Source organism: Electrophorus electricus, chromosome 24 (assembly GCF_041902795.1).
Source record: "Electrophorus electricus isolate QZ-2024a chromosome 24, ASM4190279v1, whole genome shotgun sequence".
NCBI lineage: Eukaryota > Metazoa > Chordata > Actinopteri > Gymnotiformes > Gymnotidae > Electrophorus > Electrophorus electricus.
In genome coordinates this window covers 14,440,212-14,458,427 of record NC_137520.1, presented here as the reverse complement: position 1 = coordinate 14,458,427, position 18,216 = coordinate 14,440,212, and the positions used below count along the sequence as shown (strand labels likewise).

The window sequence follows — 18,216 nt, the reverse complement described above, 5'->3', positions numbered from 1 at the left end:
CATATATAACGACCAGGAGCATGACTATATAGTGTGCCTATTGTACATATTTGTAGTTGCAATTTTGTACTGCTGCAGTGGTTTAACAATAAAAAAAGTAGTTATATTACTTCTCGCAGAACAGAACACAGGCTAATGACTGTATTTTTATTTTTATGTATTTTTTTTTTACTTGACTACATAATTGGCTATGACACACTGCATAACTTTTACATGAATATTACACACAGCTACGTCTTATATCTCTTGTGCGGAATGTTTTATACTCCGATACTAAAGGTGGCAGTAACACAACTTTCTGTGTCGACAATGTCTTTTCACGGCGTCGAAACATCTTTCGGTTCCCGGAGAGAGTTAGGAAACGTGGCCTTATGAGAAAGAACCCAAACCCCTGAGAACGGGTAGTCAGTGTTAACGGATAGTCACTGTAGGCACTCACGACAGAGCTTACGCTGCTGAATTTACACTTTCAGATCCACTCTTTGTCGACACCCGCTCATCATGGCCGATATGGAGCAAGGACCGGCTGTACCGGCCGAAGCCTCACCGCTGCTGGAGAGCCTGAATGCCACCGACGCCGGTAACGCCAGCGCGGCCAGGTTCGTGGCCACTCCCGAGGGCACAGCGCTGGCGTACGGCAGCCTTGTGCTCATGGCACTGCTGCCCATCTTCTTTGGGGCTCTACGCTCTGTCAGCAGCTCTAAAAGCAAGGTACAGTAGGCTTTAGTGGGGTTTCATCTCCCCGGAGTCAGGTCTGTAATCTACGCCAGAACCAGTAGCGTCTATCCTTCCATCCATCCACCCATCACACCGCTTCTAGCTTCGACAGCTTTCTTCATTCTCCTGAACCAGAGAGACACAGAGCCTGAAATCCGCCTCCCTGTGCGCCGGTAGACGCTGTAATTTTAGCACATTGTGATGGGAACATGTACCTTTGCGGACCAGATGACAGAACATGTTAAATCTTGCTGTTTTAACAGGTTCCCAGCGGAGCTTCGTGTGAAGCCTGTGCGCTTTGTAAAGGGCACATGTGCGCTACAGCTGTACTTCACTGCGCCGTGGCGCTCCACTAACCCGGTTATTACGCACGGTTGAAGATGCTTTATAATCGGTGGAAAGTCTGTCCAGTGTGCACGTTGTGTGGTAATAACGCAGCGGATCCCTTATTTACCGTTTGCTTCTTTTACGTCTCCTAAAGTGCGGGTGTGAAGAGCGTGTCGGTGGTTTGTGTGAAATGCACCGTTATTTGAGACCCCTGGCCGACTGCTCGCTGTAGTCTGTACGGACTCATTCAGCGCGTTTGCTCAGGTTTGATTTAGATCTGCTTTAAACACTAGCCCTTCTCAACACAGTAAGCGTTGCTCAGAGAAGACACCAAATATTTTAAGTTTCTGTAGATATGTCTTCCTTCACAAGCATTTTTGGTCAATAAAACAATTTCACTCTGTTTAGTGTTACACCTGGTTGAGTTCACCTCTGAGAGCTGTAGGTGCAAGTTGTCTTTCTTTATGCCAACCCAGAACAAGTTCTTGTTGAATTCTCATGTGCACTGAGGTCGAGGCAATTGTTGATTGGTCCTGTTTTAGCATCACTAGGGTTGTTATTGTGAGGGTCAGTTGCTAAGGACCACTTGGTTTTACCTGAACCAATGGGGAGTTCTTCTCAGCCTTTAAATGCACACATCCATCCGTTGAGATGAGACTGGTCTGTTTTGCTAGAAGCCAGAGCATTTACCATTTTCAAATCCAAAAGATAATTGCCTCTCAACCTTAGTCTTGTGCATTAAGTTGTGGCTTGTGTGTTTTACACACACTGCCACCCTGACCCATTTTACAGAGAGAGAATTCCACTGTGGCCATAATTGAAGTTATACTTCAGATCCTTTGTGGCGCTGTTTGGCATGTGACCTTGTACTTCTCCATTGTAAATTTAGTACAGTGAAACTTATATCTCAGTTTATATGGTGAACATTCTTACTGAGGGAAGCTTCCATGTCTTTAACCCACATGGGGGAGGTGGGAGCAGAACCTCCCCCTGCCTCACACTGGTGTGATTTGTAGGACTTGAGACTCCAGGCTTATTGGGTTGGTGCTAAACGTGTAGTGCAGTGAGTGAGAGCTCTATTCTTTAATTTTGTGATGATGATTCAGAATGTCTGGATTTCGTTCTCTCTCTCCCGCTCTCAGAACTCCTCCGACATGCCTGAGACCATCACCAGCAGAGACGCTGCGCGCTTTCCCATCATTGCCAGCTGCACTCTTTTTGGCCTCTATCTCTTCTTCAAGGTAGACTGCGTCCTCCACACATCATCCTCCCTCTTATCTAGTCCACTTCAGATGGCATCATTGCCTCTATTTTTTTCTCTTTCTAAAAAGCAGGTGGCGCACACACAGAGAACCTTCACCTCCTTTTCAAAAGTTAATTAATAACTTGTTGACCACATCAGCCACCTGACAGTGGTCAAATACTCCTTGAGTTCTGGTGGCGTTCACCTTGACCCACCATCCCCAGCTCCCCGGATCATTAATGAGGGGTATTGGTCATTTAATGAGGGGTATCGGTCATTGTTCATGTTGATAACCCAGAATGGCAGTAAACTTTGCTCTAATTCAGCGCAACTCATTTTCTGCAGCTTAGTATTCATCATGTAAGCTAGACGCAGGAGCGAACAAAAGCCTGGACTATGCACGCTTCCTGAGTGTTTATCTCATCTCTTGTGTTATCTTATGACACAATTGAAACTCACCAAAACCTGTTTCCTGCAAGTTCCTCATTATGACACCGGGAAATGTGTGACTTTAGTCCTAAAGTTCAGCAGTTTGGATCAGTCTTCCATCAACACTCCAACAAAGCAGATACTGGAGAATTGTTCCCTCTTCATCTAAGGGGCCTTATTTGGGGAGTAACCCCATCAACATTAGAACTTAAATAACCCACTGAAGCCGGAGTTTGTGTGAATGAATACCTGCAAGGTCATGACGCTTCCTCAACATGACGACATTTAGTTTTTTAACTTTTTCATGGAAATAAATGGCACTTTTTTTTCTTTTCTTTTTAGATTTTTTCTCAAGAGTACATCAACCTGCTTTTATCTATGTACTTCTTTGTGCTGGGGATTTTAGCTCTGTCTCACACAATGAGGTAAGAGGAGTCCATGCCATGGAAATTCCTGTATGTTGGTTAATGCAGTCTATAGCGTGTGTGTGTGTGTGTTTCAGTCCATTCATGAACAGAGTTTTGCCAGCCAATCTGCCCAACAAGCAGTACCAGCTCCTTTTCACACAGGGCTCTGGAGAGAGCAAAGAAGGTGAGTGTTGCTCCATACCGTCGATCCTGATCACAGACTTAAGTTCACAGGTTATGACATGGAATGATGGTAAGCTTTCAGTTATCAAGGCTCTGGAATTCTGTCTTGTTTGAAGATTTCATCATAAACGCTTTCAAGATTATGAATCGGATGTTTATAATTGTTTTGTTTATTATTGTTGTTGTTGTTTGTCATAATGGACGTGTCTGGGTGGGGGGAGAGAGAGGGAGCAGTCTGTGGTGCTCCCAGCAGTCATTGGAACCGGGAGGGGCTACACGTACTGCGGGGAACCGATGCGTTCACGCGCCGTGTGTGGGCTTTTTTTGTTTTTGTTTTTAGTTTTTTTAAACTGAATTGAACGCAGTTATGCGATTTGCGTACAAGCTAATCCATGACCATTTCCTCCCACAGAAATAGTCAACTATGAGTTTGACACCAAGGACCTGATATGTTTGGGAATTAGCAGTGTGGTGGGTGTCTGGTACGTCATTAAAAAGGTACAGTTCATCCCTCCACACCTCTAGTGTATATAGTTTGAAAGGAAGATTTTATAAATCAGTCTATTAGTATATATTTGTATTAGCATATGGTATCACTGCAAGTAGCACTTGTATAGATCTCTACTATAAATCCTTATTTATTCTACAGGAGTCTATCTGCAATTTGTTTTTGTCTGCAAAAATCACTTTGTACCTGATAACCTTTACGTATATTTGATTGGCAGCACTGGGTAGCCAATAACCTGTTTGGGCTGGCGTTTGCCCTAAATGGGGTGGAGCTACTGCACCTGAATAACGTCAGCACGGGCTGCATCCTGCTGGGTGGGCTGTTCGTGTATGATGTTTTCTGGGTGAGTTAACTAACCTTTTTCTCCACACAGGCTGAGTATTTAACAGCCTGTACCCCATGTACAGCAATAGTAACCTCGGTACACATTTATTCCCACTAGGTTCTTAACATGTGCCACAGGGTACGGTCAGTGTCCATGTACAGGAAGTGGCACACTCAGTTGTGGTAGATGAGTGTTGCGGTGTATTGTACGACCCTATTCGACTGCAGATGCATTTTATTGTGAACCATAAGGATAAACAATTATAGCAAAAACTAGATAACACAATGCTCTTTAAAAAGCAAACAGCAAGTTTGTAGATTTGTTTCATGATCTGGATTTGGTTGGTAAATTGCTCCAAAAAGGCTTCCAGTGACACCATCAGGGTTGTAGCATCATTAGTCCAGCAGAGACAGGTGGAATCCTGGCTGTTGGGACTCTGTGATTGGCTCTTATTGCTCATACTCTCCTTACACACTTTTCCACTCTCCTTGCCTTGTGATTACACCGTGCACTCACTGAAGCATTATGGGTAATTGCTCTAATAAGCAGAGAAACTAACTGTATTGATTTAACAGTAACAACCAAACACGCTTCACTTTCAGGTCTTTGGCACCAATGTCATGGTAACAGTTGCCAAGTCATTCGAAGCACCTATTAAGTGTGAGTACAGTAAGATATTACTACAGTAAATCTACACTATCCTACTGTATGTAGCTGATTCTGTAACAGGGGACAAGAAGTTTGCCTTTTATTGTAGTTCCAAGAATCTGTGCTCAGACTTGTTTGTGTTATAGTGTTGGTCAGTCAGCTGACGGCCACCCCAAAACAGTTATATCTTGTGTGTGTGTTCGTGTGTGTGTTCGTTCCTCTAGTGGTGTTCCCCCAGGACCTGCTGGAGAGAGGTCTGAGTGCCAGTAACTTTGCTATGTTGGGTCTCGGGGACATCGTCATCCCAGGTATCCTTGGACAGAAGCTGCATTACACATAGCTTTTTTTTTTTTTTTTTTTTTTTTTTTTTTTTTTAACCACATGCAAGCAAACTGATGGGTTTGTTTATCCCTGCAAACAGCTGCAAAGCAATTCTAAATGCACGTCATGCCTACCATTTAAAAAGCATGTGCTAAGAGAAAAGGTCATTGCCTCAGCAGACGTTGGTCACAAAGGAGCCTGTGTTGACACGGGGCAAAATTTAATTTGGCTTCCTTTTATCTCGAATATCAGATGGTGCCAATACTGTTTGCCACACTCAGAAAAACAAATCGGGCTCTGAAGCCTTGTTTCTCATGTTGTTGTTGTTGTTGTTGTTCTCAGGCATCTTTATTGCTCTGCTCCTGCGTTTTGATGTCAGGTAAAGCCACTTCGTTCTCTACAGTCTGCAATCTTCAGTTTTGAGCTTTCTTTCACACGTGGTAGTTCAATTACCTCTTCTCTCCTGCCCTCTCCTCTCCTCACAGCCTGAAGAAGAACACACGGACCTACTTCTACACCAGCTTCCTGGCCTACATCTTTGGCCTGGGCCTCACCATCTTCGTCATGCACACGTTCAAACATGCCCAGGTGAGAGGTGAAGCAGCATGGAGACTAGTCTGGGAGGGGAGCATGAGGAGGCCTCACTGATGGACTGCACGTCTTCTTCTTTTCCCAGCCTGCTTTGCTGTACCTGGTCCCAGCCTGTGTGGGCTTCCCCGTGGTAGTGGCGCTGGTCAAAGGAGAACTGACCGAGATGTTTAGGTAACGCATCCCTCCATATTTGCACTTTTGTACAGACATGCTGGACAGTGCCTGGTTTGGCAGGCAGGGAGGGCTCTCTGGCCTGCACCAGTGTTTGTCTGGCCTAAACCCGGTCCCTTCCCTGAAACTTGCTGAGAATTTGAATAGACCCTATGTTTCAGTTCCGGCACATGTGTTTTATGGCTGTGTGGTCGCTCTCTCGCTCTCTCTCTCTCAATCCCTTATCTCATTGCTCATCCGCCCTTTGGGGGGGGGGGGACTGTGTATGTATGCACCCCAGTGGCACTGCCAATGAGCTCCTGGTGCAGGGAGAGTTGGCATGCAGGTTGGCAGAGGTCACACTTCCCTACCTGTTTCTTGCCAGCAGTGCGAAGGGTGGGAACATTTCCTGCCAGGAAATCCTGTGTGATTGCTGCCATGGCAACAATGAAGGAGTGACCTTCAGAGTGTGCAGCTAACAACCCGAGTGTGAAGTTACTTTCCAGAGACGCACTATGTGCTCTGGTGCTCCTGCGCTCTGCTCCGTGTCGGGAGCATCTGAAGGAAGCTGCACATTCCAGCCAGCACAGATTCTGGATCCAGACTGGGAAGGTTCAGGCAGTCTCAGGCAATCGTGTGAGCTTTCGTCTCTCACAGCTCCCTAATCACTCTGACCTGCACCAAACGCACCTCTGCTCGTGGATAAAGGAGGAACCGTTTACTAAACAACTTTTTAATTAAAATAAATTAAAAATTACTTTACCCATTAGTGGTTAAGGTACTTGACTAATCAGAAGGTTGCTGGTTCAAGTCCCACCAGTGCCAAGTTGCCACTGTTGGGCCCCTGAGCAAGACCCTTAACCCTAAATTGCTCAAGTTGTACACAGTCATAACTGCAAGTCACTTTAGATAAAAGCGTCAGCTAAAGGCCATAAATGTAAATGAATCTCAGTACACATTAGGGATAAGTCATGTTCAAACCTGTTAGTTATTTGGTTCTGCCTGTGGACATATTACCATTTATTGATGAGAACAAGTCTCATTGTCCACTGTCTGTCCACTACCTGCCATGGGGGTTTACTGCCTAGTAGTTGTAAACTGGAGGACTCAGGAGGATAAGCAGCTCTGTTTTTAAGCCTCCTTTTCCTTAGTCCTGTACTGTCTTCTCTGTACTGTTATCCTGCGTCTTCTTTTTTTCATCTTCTGCCTCTTCCTAACTTGCTCTTTCTCTCCTCTTTTCTCTTCCTCCCTCACTCTGGCCGTGGCACGTAGCTACGAGTCGTCTGAGGAGGTGTTGCCACACACGCCGCGCCTCACACACTTCCCCACTGTATCGGGCTCCCCGGCCAGCCTGGTCAACTCCATGCAGAGCCCGGCTGGCTCCTCTCCCCGCCGGCGCAGACACGCCCCCTCTGACATGTAACGCCCACCTCGCTCTCACCTGGGCAGGTACGGCCCCTCCCCCACCCCGCCGTCTGCTTGGTTTTGTGTCCCCGCTCCTCTGAACACATGCGTTTGATGCTCCACCCCTGCTTCATTCTGACCTCCGTTCAGCCTACCATCGTTTTTCTGCTGAAAGAATACTTCACCCAAACACACTGCCGTTAGCCGTGAGCTCAAATGGAAAACCAGATGCGTGTGAAGCGCTACTGTCTGGTTTGAGTAACGCGAAATGACGTTGCTGAGTGTCCTTTCACAAACCTCCAAACCAAGAATCTCACTTTTAAACCAGCCTGGCCATGCTAACAGCTATAGCAGATACTTGAGTACGGTTGGGAATGATGGCTTTGTCAGAGAGGTCTGGAGTATCAGGCTGCCTCCTGCAGGTGTGGGTTGGTTTTTCCAGACAGATGTCCTTCTCTGTTTTGAGCCCCCAGACACTCACTACCTCACCTGCTTCCATTGACGCTTAGCTGTGAGTGTCCGTCCCTACAGAGGCTGTGTGGTGGGTCCGCGCAGGTGGTGACGTGCTTGTCTGAAGGGTCATGACTGGCCTGGACACGACTGTTGAGAAGATGCACTACTGTGCCTACCAGTCAGCCATGAGCTTTGGTGCTGAGAACCTGGGTACATGAAAATCCAGTGTGGAAGCTGATATTTCTAAGTATTTATTACTATTAATACTATTTATTAGTATTTATTATTAGATATTTATTAGTATTTATGCCTTTTAAAAGGGAAAACCCAAAGTAACCCCAGCAAAGATGTGTTCTTTGAGAAGGTCGAGTGGCCCAGAAAAAGCGCCTGTTCAGTGCCTTTATGTCCAGACGCACCTCCAGGCAGTGGCTTGTGACTCGCTTCACCTGTAACCGAGTTGGGCCTGTCTTGGTGTTGGAGACAGAGCCCTAGGCACGCCCACCACAGACGTCAGGTTGGCTTCTGTCACCTGGCCAGGATCTCCTGCTCCCCCCGTGCACGCCTCCAGTCATCATCACAGTACAAGCCCTGCAGGTTCACCCGGGAGTCCTGCGCGGAATGTCCTGTCTGTCCCACATCTTCCTATGAAGGTGCTTTTCCTTGAGAGCACCAGTCCACCTGCCAGCTAAAACTCTCCCCAGCACGCAGGTTTACAGGAAGGAGGCGCCCTCACCAGTCTGTTTCTTTCTTACTCTTTTCTTTCTCTCTCTCTTGCGCTCTCTCTCTTTCTCTCTCTAACTTGCTCTGTCCTTTTTTGCTAATCAGGTACGAGGAGTCTTCTGAGATGTCACCAAAAGAGGAGAAAACAGAGACTGATAAAGAGAAATAAAGCATAAGGGAAAGGAGCCCCACCCCACACACCCTGGCTGCCGTTCTCCACCACTGCATTTCAAGAGCAGCACGCCTGTCTCTGCCACATGGGGGTGCTCTCCATCTGCCCAAGGTCTCGTGCCCACCTGTGCATGGAGCAGGCTGATGTTTTGTGTAACTGGTTTAATAACTATATTCTGTTTAGTTTTTTAGTTCTTTCTAAATGATTTGTGAAACAATGTTTGAAAGCTTACTCTGTGCTTTTGTCTCATGTTTGCTACCGATTTTCTCATTTGTTGCGTGCTTCATTCAGTTTACCTTCTGCGTAATTGTAGAATATTAAGTTTATTGGACATTTTCTCTTTAAGGGCCAGAATTTTAAGATGCTTATGAAGCAGTTGTGAAGGCTGGGTTGGGTTGTTTTGTTTTTCTGAGTTGTTGGGCCTCTCTGTGTTGCTTTATGATGGCTGTCTGTACTTCTGAATCAAAGTTCCTTGACCACAAAGCCTGATGGGTATTTTTCTCATACACCTGGATTGCATAAAGGAACAGTTGTCTTTGCACAAAGGTTTCAGAAACCACGCTCACGGTGTGAGTGTCCCCCTTGCCCCAGCCAAGCCAGAACACTGGGACCATATCAGCCCTCCTCATCAGTCTGGGCCACCTGCAGAGATTTTAAAGTTCTGGTGTCTTCAGCAGCAACGCAGGGCAGTTCTGGGGCCATATGCGTCAAATCCCTCGTGAGGTCATGGCACCCTTTCTACCAAGCGTATCGTGAAGAATGTCATTAACCTGAGTGGGGAGGTCGCTCGCGTGAATCCTGAACTGGTTCATCTACTGTCTCTGAGTTCGGGAGATCCGAGAAGTGTGTTGGGGCTGTACAGAACGGGCATGTCTGGAATGCCATACCACACCGAATGTGTGTGTCCGTGAATCTCCTTCAAAGCTTAGTGAAGTGGCATCGTTGTGCGGTCAGTTCTTGTAGATTCGTCTTTCTGTTGATGTTCCAGTGCAAGCTAATGGTTAAAGCTTCCTTGAGGAGCACATCTCTCTTTAATTTTTTATTTTTTTTAATCCACAATAAATTGTGGTTTTATACCGCCATAGAGAAGCATGAAGGGTGTTTGTGTCTTAATGGTAAAGGTGACGTAGGATGTGAACTGCACACACATTACTGTTCGTGCATTAATGAAAATGCACCATTATAGCAACATCTATATTTTAGGAGTTTGTGCAGTAGTGCCACACTTGGCCCTAACCAGATAAACTACAGTAGACAGATCCGTAGTTGGTTATCCCATACATGCCAGAGTAGGAGTGAATGGTTTATTTTGGTCTTGTTTGTGATTCAGTGGAGGGTGATTCTACTTTGATTCAGTTTGAGCTGATTCAAATGATAGACGAACTGATTCGTTTAGTAACTACATCCAGACGCCTGATTAATATGCTTAGTTTTCTGGGTAAAGGCAATGTGCTGTAAGGAAATGTGAGCACGCTTCTCTCTGCAGTTGGTGGCAACCATCTTCACACCCCTGAATCCAAAACCCTGACCAGGATTTTGTCATCACTGGTAGTTAATCTACTTAAACATTTCAACAAATAAAAAGTCTGGTTAATAAGGTATAGAACATGCAGTATGTATTCAAACCACAACCTTTGTTACAGGTTTTCAGCCTCTTGACCTGGGATATAGATAAAGTGGCCATATAATTACTTCTCACTGTTAACTACCAGAGCAATGACTGACTACCCCCACATTTGCCCGTCCATGGCTGTCATGTTTTAGGAGGTACTGTACAGTATGTAAGTTATTCTTGTAAACTTTTTTAGACTTTATAAATCCAGATGGACTACTGGAACAGTTGAGTTGCAGTTTTCCTTTAGAAAAGCAGCGGCGGATTAGAAATGTAGAACTATTTAACAAGCTGGTCGATGCTGATGTGCTACCAGAAGATGGCGCCAAACACTCAAGCCAGGAGGTCGAGCGGGATTTGCGGGTTAATGTTCACACCTTATTAATCAACTAATTTTCCTTTGTATTTTTTTTTTTTTGGAATGTACAAAGATCAAAGTCTCGTAAAGTTGAGTCCGAAGCTTCAGTTGTGATTCAGAGTAGAAAGTGTTACAGGGTATTAGCAAGTACGTTTGTGTGAACAAGTTTTTGTTGTTTATTGAATAATGAAAATGTGTGGCATGTAAATAGTTTCTATAAGATACAGTATATAGTTGTTGATGTATTAGATAGAAATGACCTAGTTATAGTCCAACAGTGGAACTTTACCTAATTAAAGTATCATTAAGTTGAAAACTCTCTGACTCAAGTACTTATGAATGATGAACCTACAGAAAGAGCTCACATTTTCTTTGGTGTATTCCTGAGGTCAGGCCAGGATCTGTAGCATGTGACCAAAACTGCGTGCGCGCGCGCACACGGCTGTATGAAGTTGGGGTCCTTGCTGTGTTCTGTTTGTTTGTAGCCTAAACATGACAACTGTGTCTGACTTTCATCACCTTAGTGTGGACAGGACACAGGGTGTTAAAACACCAGGGTGTACAGCCACAGTCCCTGTGGGAAATGTCCTGTTAAACACAAGTGTTTAACCCTGTGGGATTTTTCTGTGGATGTTTCACGCTAGTTTTGTTCAATACGTTGTTTCCTTTTTTCCATTTTGATATAAAGTTTCAGGTTTGTTTAGCCAGCAAAGCCCCTAACGAATTCAGCTAAAGATGTGCAACACTTGGCCCTTTCACTCCATGTATCTGTATGGACTATGAAGTTATCTGTACAGCAGACTCTAACCAGTTCCTCACATTTCAGGCTTTGTTTGCCCAGTTGTTCTCGTGTTCGGGTGGCACCCACCACAGATGAGCATTCTTAACGTTCACAAGACTGCAGCTACAACCCCATGCCAACACCAGTCTCTGGCAGAAAAGATGCGAATCACAGGGAATTCGTGGAGCTTAATGCTAGGAAATTCATCCATTAAACCTGACTATACGCAGTTTAACACTTACAAAAACACACAGAGTAGCGAACCTGGATCGCGTCTTTGAGGCCATTCTCAGGAAGCTGTGAGAGTGCTTTAAAGTCTGGGTAATTGGCAGTGTAATGTTTATCAGAAGGGTTTGGATGCTTTTCCTAATGTTGCCATTAGGGCATACAACACCCTACAGAGCCAAGAGACGAGCCATACCAGTGCTAAGCTCTCTGCCTCCGTGAGCCATGAGATCAATGCCCATAAATCCATTTCCCAAGCAGCCAAAGCTGTGTGTAAGTATAAGAGTAAGAATAATTCTAGCAGGAAAGGGGCACTTGATGTTAATGGAAAGGTCATGTTTCAAAGTTGGAACATCTGCAGATCTCTCTCTCTCTGGAGCTTCCTTTGACTCCCTCCCATGCCCCCTACTCGTCTCCCATGCAGGTGTGCCTTTGCAGGCCACGGGGGGCCTCCGTGCCCCTTGGTCATGTCACAGCCCCCAAAACAAGCACTCCACATTAGCTCAGTTGCTATGCAGTTGCTAGGTGACTCGCCCTCTGTCCCCAGTGACCCCCAGTTTGGGTGTCCCTAACCCTTTCTCTGACTGTCCACTGGCCTGAACTCACAGAAAAGGGGATCTGCTCTGAAAGCAGTGGCACTATCTGTGGATCCCATTGTGTGTTGAAGCCTTTCAGATCTGGGACCCAGACCACCCTCCTGCAGCAGGGCTTGTGGAGGATGTATGTGGTATCCTGGTGTCCTCCAGCACCAGGGGCCAAAGGGAAACCCACTGGCTGGACTCTCTATTCAGGCTGATTGGTACATCTGAGTGGGAAGATACAGTGTGCTGTTCTCACAGCTGTGCATTCAAGGAGAAGGAGCTTTAGAAACAACACCATTTTAAGACCCAGTTTCCTCATGTGAAAGAGGTTAAACCACAGTAGAGAGAGAGAGGGAGTTCATGACGAAAGAGGGACACTTTTTACTGCTGAGTCAGTGAGTGATCTGACAGTGTTTATTTGAAATGGGGGGAAAAATAAATTCCAAAGTTTTTCTTGTTGCTGTGATGCATGAGAACAGCTGAGACTCGGTGACCAGAGCTGCCTGTCATTAGCATATTCATTTGTCCTTCTCTGTTTATTGCCTCTATTGCCAGCATCTTAATGAATCACAGCTGCTTCTCCTGATCTGGTTGCTGCTTTAATAGTTACTGCTGGAATTTGAGCTGTTTCAGACTTCAACTATCTCTGAGCCCACAAATAAAATGTGTTCTTAATGTTTTGTTGAATGAATAAATCTTCAAGGTTCTTGTGCCTCACTGTTTAGAATGAGCATTGCTCAGGTCAGTATATTAAATCTCGCTTCCACTAGTTCACCACATCATGTTCTCCTGAAATGGGATTTTGCTTTGTCACTTTATGTTCAGATTTGCCATCCCCCACTGGTTATTTTCATTTGTCCACTTGTTCATATTTTAACCAATCAGTGAGGAACTGCAGCCAGATCAGCGATGTGACAGGTGTCAACAAGAGATGCTCCAGTACTTTGCATCAAATGAAGTAGAACAAAGTTCCAGAAACTCTGTGCCACACAACAAAATCTGCTGTGTTGAGCTGGACACAAATAAACAACAACAGCTCATTCAACAGCTACACAAACCAGAACAAATTCGTGGGTTTAGGAAAGCTTTAACAAACTCATTTGTTGGGTCTCATTTGGCTGCCGTCTAGTACATGGTCATCTTAACCAGCACATTACAGGCACGAGTCATATTCCTTCCCTGAAGAGCCTCAGACTTCCAAAGGCTGAACAGCTGCAAAACATTTCACTCTGATTTGTTGCAGCCTGTTAATATACTATGGCTAATTGTTTTCATTAGGATTTGGATAGAAACAACTGTTCCTAGATGATCACTTGTACTCTAAAAATCTGATAAACACAGCTCCGGGCAGGTTTCCGGGATGAAGGCTGTAGCTGGGAGCACTTCAAGTACCACAGGCTCATAAACCCCCGGTAATAAAGTCCACCTGTATGAGCATCACGCCTGATGGCTCATGGTGTGTTCTGCCAAAGCAGACGTGGAAGGAGACGGTGTGGTGATACACAGACTGTCACTACTGCCACTGGGAGGAGAGGAGAGATGGGGAGATCAGACAGAGGAGAGATGGGGAGATCAGACAGAGGAGAGATGGGCAGATCAGACAGAGGAGAGATGGGCAGATCAGACAGAGGAGAAGGATGGAATGAAGGGGAAAAAGTGGGATGCTGATTCTGAGGAAAGGATGAAGATGAGGAGGATGAAGAGGGATGATGTTCTGTCTGTTTCTCAGTTTCCACCTGCACTTTATTTCTTTTCTTAGCCAGATGACATCATCCATCATGGCCACCACGATGTTCTCCCTTCTTTCTTATGAGTCTGTTGGCTTTTAATAGTTTATACACTGCAGTCATTTTATTAACACACTTTTCAGCATAATGTTTAGTATTATTCAGTAGTTCAGGGTATAATGGCCTTTACGACAGACCTGGCATCGGTAATACATGGTTCATGTATTCCACATTGTTTAGTTTAGTTTTTTTTACTCTTCATTGTTCATCTTTGTTCTCTAGGTTTCAGAGGGCTCTACACAGCTGGCGTAACTGTTCTGTTAGCTCAGTGGACGTCCTCTTGTGCTGAAGATCGCGTAACGGTATTGAGATTCGGTATTTGAAATGACACACCTTTCATGCTCAAACTCTCATATAACCCATATACTGAAACACCATATAATGCAGCGTGATGTGAGAGTGGTTCAAACCAAAATCCAGAGGGTTTAATATAACCGTGACGCAGTCAGCAGTCCTCTGAATCACCATTTTTTAATCTAGTTTTATAATGGTCATGTTGAAGAACTACTGCCTTGTTTATTCTTTTCTTCTTTTCTTAAAGTTTCTGCCATTTTCCAGTGGGGAAACCCCCACTTTTCATGGTGTGAAGGGAATGAGGAAGTGTAAAGAGATGAAATGTGTGACACTGGATTGTCAAACAGGTGTCACGGCATTGTGTGTCACTGCCGAGTGCCCCAGGGTGTCCTTGAGAGAAAGAAACAAATGGGAATGGGTGAAAGGTCACTCCACACAGGTCTGAACTGCTGGTTTCTTGCAGGTGTGAGCAATTGTGGTTTAGTCTGGTAACCCGAGGAGTGCAGGTCAGGAGGGATACGTCTTTCTGCTCCTAACATGAAGCTCTGGGTGGAGGTACAGTGGTGGAGTGGAATTGGCTGGAGAGACTTTAGCACATAGTGGTTGTAAGAGAACATAATTGGTTATGAGAGCTTGTCTTTCTTAGCTGAGCCAGCACCTTCCTCCACGCCTTTCATGATGGAATCCAGCATGGAAAAGCCTGGAACTCAGGAATTACGACTAGATGCCTTAAAGGACCTGACCTGACTCTGAAAACCAGGAGAGTGTGTTTGTGTGTGTGTGTGTGAGAGAGAGAGAGAGAGAGAGAGAGAGAGAGAGAGAGAGAGAGAGAGAGAGATTTCATAATGTTAAGTGCACTGTAAGGCCTGAAGCAATCATATATTATGATGAAACATCATGTAGCCTAAATACAGACTAACAGAGCGCGGGACTGTACTGATTAACACAGAATGCGGGACTGTATTCAGACTAACACAGAGCGCGGGACTGTATTCAGACTGACACAGAGCGCGGGACTGTACTCAGACTATCACAGAGTGCGGGACTACTCTGACAGAGCGCGGGACTGTACTCAGACTATCGCAGAGCGCGGGACTGTACTCAGACTATCGCAGAGCGCGGGACTGCACTCAGACTGACAGCGCGGGACTGTACTCAGACTGACACAGAGCGCGGGACTGTACTCAGACTGACACAGAGCGCGGGACTGTACTCAGACTATCGCAGAGCGCGGGACTGTACTCAGACTGACAGAGTGCGGGACTGTACTCAGACTATCACAGAGCGCGGGACTGTACTCAGACTATCAGAGCGCGGGACTGTACTCAGACTATCACAGAGCGTGGGACTGTACTCAGACTGACACAGAGCGCGGGACTGTACTCAGACTGACACAGAGCGCGGGACTGTACTCAGACTATCGCAGAGCGCGGGACTGTACTCAGACTGCTGTAAAAAGTGCCACCCTTGTCATCACCTTTCATAAACACCATAGAGGAGGAGGAGGCGTAGGCAGCACTACGTGTGTTTCCAGAACCACTGTTGGATTTTCCAGTGCAGAGAGAGAACCGCGTTGCTATTAATCTCACACTGTTCATTCCTTCCCAAATGGGCACACGCCCATCTCTTCTTTCAGTATTCCGGGGAAGCTCATTCAGTATCCCTACATCCTGTTTGTCGTGTTCTCATCTTTGTCTAATTCGCTTTGTCCAAGAATCCATGAAGTCGGAATGAGAAAAGTGAAATGAAAAGACAATAAATACTACTACTACTACTACTACTACTACTACTAATAATAATAATAATACTAATACTAATACCACTACTACTACTAATACTAATACCACTACTACTACTACTACTAATACTAATACCACTACTACTACTAATACTAATACTAATAATACCACTACTACTACTAATAATACTAATACCACTACTACTAATAATAATACTAATACTAATACCACTACTACTACTACTAATAATAATACTAATACTAATAATACCACTACTACTAATAATAATACTAATACTAATACCACTACTACTAATAATAATACTAATACTAATACCACTACTAATAATAATAATAATACTAATACTAATACCACTACTACTACTACTAATAATAATACTAATACTAATACCACTACTACTACTACTAATACTACTAATAATAATAATACTACCACCACTACTACTATTACTACTACTACTACTAATAATAATACTAATACTAATACCACTACTACTACTACTAATAATAATACTAATACTACCACCACCACCACCACTACTACTACTACTACTAATACCACCACCACCACTACTACTACTACTACTACTAATAATAATAATACCACTACTACTACTACTAATAATAATAATAACCCTAATAATACTACTACTAATAGTAATACTAATACTAATAATACCACTACTACTACTACTACTACTACTACTACTACTACAATAACAATCCTAATAATAATACTACTAATAATACTAATAATACCACTACTACTACTACTACTACTAATAATAATAATCCTAATAATACTACTAATAACAATACTAATACTAATAATACCATTACTACTACTACTACTAATACTACTACTACTACTACTACTAATACTACTACTACTACTAATAATAATAATCCTAATAATACTACTATTAATAGTAACACTAATACTAATACTACTACTACTACTACTACTACTACTACTACTAATAATAATAATAATCCTAATAATACTACTACTAATAGTAATACTAATACTAATAATACCACTACTACTACTACTACTACTAATAATAATAATCCTAATACTACTACTAATAATAATAGTAATAAGGTGAAGAAAAAGAAATAATAAATAGATAAATGCATGGAAGTATTTATAAACTGTGTGTGTGTGTGCGTGTGTGAGTGAGTGTGAGTGTGCGAGTGTGTGTGTGTGTGAACATGCAAGTGTGTGAGCGTGTGAGTGTGCATGTGTGTGTGTGTGAGATATGTCACCCAGCTAAAGTGCTTTTTTCACCATTTTCTCCTAATTGGATGGGCAGATTGTCAGCATTTGATAGACACGAAGTTGAATACTTCACATTCAGCGAGAAAGTGCAGCTCTCTCTCTCTCTCTGTCTGTCTATCTGTCTGTCTGTCTGATCCTCTCCCTTTGAACTTGTGGAAAATGTATGGGAAAAAAGTTTTAAAAAAAAAGTAATTTGTGTGTTCATTTATTGTTGCTTAAACACTTCCCTAGCAACCCAAGACAGAGTGTGCTCTTCCATTGAGGCTGTGATGGACAGCACTTTGTAGCCAATGTGAGACAGTGTCCTCTCCAGTGATTCTGCCTTTGGAAGATGGAAACAAAACTTGCAAGAAATATCGAGCCCCACTGAATTCAGCCAGCCAGCACATGAGATTTCATGAGAAGTTCTGTGCTCAGTCCCCAGGGGAAGAACATGCTAAAAATGACACTTTATGGTGTACATCAGTTTAATAAATGAATGTCTCTCAAACTCTGATGTACACACAGACAAACACATGCACATATAGGTATGTCAGAGACATGCTACTGTGCTGCTGCAGTCACAGTTCATTACCATTACTGACGCACTCTCTGCTGGAAGCACAACTCTACCGCTCTCTCTCTCTCTTTCTCTCAAACACACTCACATAATACACACACACTCACACACACACACACATGTCTATTCTGCAGTTCCATTTCAGTTCCAGGCTCTGGGGTGTCCCTACATCTACCATGACATACAATCAGATCACAGCCCTGGAAGGTTCCTGGAAAGTTTCCAGAATGGGGAAAATGGGGAAATTAAGGAGAGACAAATGGACTGAGAGAGGGAAAAAGACAGAGAGAGAGATTCAAGAGAGGAGGAGGGAGAACCTTCCATTAGCTCCCCTCCTCCTCAGTGGGGTCAGGGTGAAGTTGGGAGGTGTCCCACTCTCA

General features: G+C 44.2%; 1 protein-coding gene across 3 annotated transcripts; it reads left to right on the top strand.

The window, feature by feature from the left end:
- Positions 1–292: 292 nt before the first annotated feature.
- hm13 (histocompatibility (minor) 13) lies at positions 293–10,884 on the top strand. 3 transcript variants are annotated; one of them, XM_027001766.3, is made up of 13 exons: positions 295–711; positions 2,187–2,285; positions 3,059–3,141; positions 3,219–3,307; positions 3,719–3,804; positions 4,032–4,157; positions 4,742–4,799; positions 5,012–5,095; positions 5,451–5,487; positions 5,594–5,696; positions 5,785–5,870; positions 7,122–7,298; positions 8,532–10,884. In XM_027001766.3, exons 1-12 carry the CDS (start codon positions 502–504, stop codon positions 7,270–7,272), a joined length of 1,212 nt encoding a protein of 403 aa, XP_026857567.1. In that variant the 5' UTR covers positions 295–501; the 3' UTR covers positions 7,273–7,298; positions 8,532–10,884. The 3 variants fall into 3 exon arrangements, with proteins under 3 accessions (XP_081562747.1, XP_026857567.1, XP_026857568.2); XM_081706621.1 differs by lacking the exon at positions 2,187–2,285 and having other exon boundaries at positions 293–711; XM_027001767.3 differs by lacking the exon at positions 7,122–7,298 and having other exon boundaries at positions 297–711.
- The last annotated feature ends 7,332 nt before the right edge of the window (positions 10,885–18,216 follow it).